The 2,387-nt window shown below is 34.7% G+C and overlaps 1 protein-coding gene across 1 annotated transcript in view; it reads left to right on the top strand.

The window, feature by feature from the left end:
* Positions 1–2,167, top strand: part of VEGFC (vascular endothelial growth factor C) — a gene marked incomplete at its 5' end in the record, with an annotated part of 68,906 nt that extends 66,739 nt beyond the window's left edge. The window contains one exon of the mRNA XM_009996008.1: positions 1,629–2,167. Coding sequence (XP_009994310.1) covers positions 1,629–1,743 — 115 coding nt within the window. The remainder of the gene's footprint in view (positions 1–1,628) is intronic.
* Between the last annotated feature and the right edge of the window lie 220 nt (positions 2,168–2,387).

The raw sequence follows: 2,387 nt of genomic DNA, 5'->3' as shown, positions 1-2,387 counted from the left end.
GCATCTCTATGGAGTACGTCTTTCCCTGAGCAAACCTACTGGTGGTTGCTCATTTGCTCAGAGTATTAGATCCTTTGATAAACATGCAAGGCCATAATTTTTTGTTGCCTTTTACCACTGTTTCCAAACCTCATTGGGGAAAAGATGTCTAGGGCTTTGAGAGATTCCCATGAGCTATTACACTGATCTCAGATATAGTAAGTGGTATGTTGCTCTCTTAATTAAAAAGACCACGGTAAAATAATCTGTGATAAATGACATTGAAAACACTGAACAAGATGTCACTAGTTAATAAGTGCCATGTTTGCAGTCTTCCTCATTCTGTATTGTTTTCCTCATAGCCAGGTTCATTGGTTGAACCAGCTGGCTTGAATTAATGTAAATGTAATCCAGACCTCATATGATAAACAAATTATTGCAAAGTAGTAACTTGGTATCCAAAACAAGCAGACAACATATTAACTTATCTGCAACAATAGTAAGAGTAGCCACAAGGCTGAAAGAAGAATCGCGTAGGGAAGAGGATAGTGACATTGCCTTAACATAGAATACTGTAATGTCTTTGAACTGAAGTATGTATGCATTATAGTAACAGATCATAATATCAATGTTTCACAAACAGACACACATTCTTTAAATGTAAGTTTAAATAGAACTGTGATGAAATTTGAAACATATACTTTCTCTTTTGACTCATTGCCAGCATCTGAAAAAAGCCCCAGACTTGTACTTTGTCTCCATTATGCACCAGAAAGTATTTAGCATTGTTATTGTAAGGTTATTTTAGGTCAAGTTCTTATTTTAATAGAAAAATAAAATAGGAAAAGGAGGAGTTCAGGGACAACCACAGATACTGTCTTTGTGTATGTTCTATTTCTCAGTCAAGTTCTGCTGCTTCTTAGGTAAATGTGGCTTATGGTTTAATGCTCTATTTCTGTTAAGCTTACTTTAATCAAATTGGGGCTATTTCTGTTTTTTTTTCCTTTAAGATTTTTAATAAACATGCAGGCTCTGATTTTACTTCAGAATGGTCATAGATACAATATGAAGTGTAGATCTATCCCCGCTGGCCTCAGAGAGTGGCTGCAGGAGTTTGCAACTTGAAGGAAGTTATGTTCTCATCTGCAGGAACAGAGTCACAGTGCAACATATATACACAAATCTCTCTCAGGCTTGTTACATTAGTGAAGAAGGTGAGAAACAGTCCTGAGTAAGAAGATGGTAGATTTTGTTGCCAAGTTCTGGATTGCCACTTCAAAATGGCAGCATGCAGTAGGTCATAGCAAGCAAATTTAAATACAGAAGTTTACTGTATTTTCAAAATTAAGTTTTTAAAAGTACTACTCTAGATTAGAATGCAACTACGATCAGTCAATACATTAAAAATATTCATAAGTATTCACTGGAGTAGACTAGTTTATTTTCAGCAACATTCATTTTTCTTTTTGTTGTCTTTTGTAAAAAACAGTCCAGTGGAAAGTGCACAAACATGAACAGAAGTAAAAGATGTGAATTTGTAGGAATTAAATATCCCATGAAGAAATGACATTCTAAATGCTCATATATTCTACTCTAGTTTAGTATTAGTGATCATGTTTTGCTAATGCCCATTTTTGTCTTCTCTTCAGTTGTTACAGACCGCCATGTACAGTCCGAACAAAACGCTGTGATGCTGGATTTTATTTTAGTGAAGAAGTGTGCCGCTGTGTACCCACATACTGGAAAAGACCACTTATGAATTAGTGAAGAGAGCACTACTTGCTATTTTGGTGTACATTTTTTCCATTAGAACGAACGAACAGAAACTTTGCTAACATTTGGAATGAAATGTTCACCAGAGACCCTGTGGGGCTTTCAGAGACAAATGCATTGTGCTTTTCTCAAGATGTGGAAGGCAAATATAGAAAATAACTTGGGTTCATGTTTTGTAAAGAACTCAGTAAGGACTTATTTTCTGCCAATGACCAAACAGCCTAGGTTCTCCTTCTTGTGATTTTTTTTTTTTTTTTAAGAGATAATGACTATATAATTTATTTCCACTAAAACCATTGTGCAGCATTTCTGTTTATAGCAGTAACAATTTTTAAAGCTCACTGTGATCAATATTTTTATATCATGCAAAGTATGTTTAAAATAAAATGGAAATTGTATTATATAATAGTGAGAATGTGTAATCATCTGCCTATAGAAAGGACTACAATTCAGCTTAATCATCAGAGTTCTTAAAAGGGGAAGTGGTTAAGTGAAAGCACTTTTTTGAAAGGAAAGCTACATTGTCTTGTAACTGGTACATGTGTCATCTGAACTATAAAGAGTTATACTTAGTATTTCAGAGCCAGTGATATTTCTGTCTGATAGAGTGCACTAGCAAAACAAGTGCAACTAGT

The sequence above is a fragment of the Chaetura pelagica genome, unplaced genomic scaffold, assembly GCF_000747805.2.
Source record: "Chaetura pelagica isolate M959 unplaced genomic scaffold, ChaPel_1.0 scaffold142, whole genome shotgun sequence".
Lineage (NCBI taxonomy): Eukaryota > Metazoa > Chordata > Aves > Apodiformes > Apodidae > Chaetura > Chaetura pelagica.
Note: the sequence above shows the minus strand (reverse complement) of the source record. Positions and strands in the feature narration are given on the sequence as shown.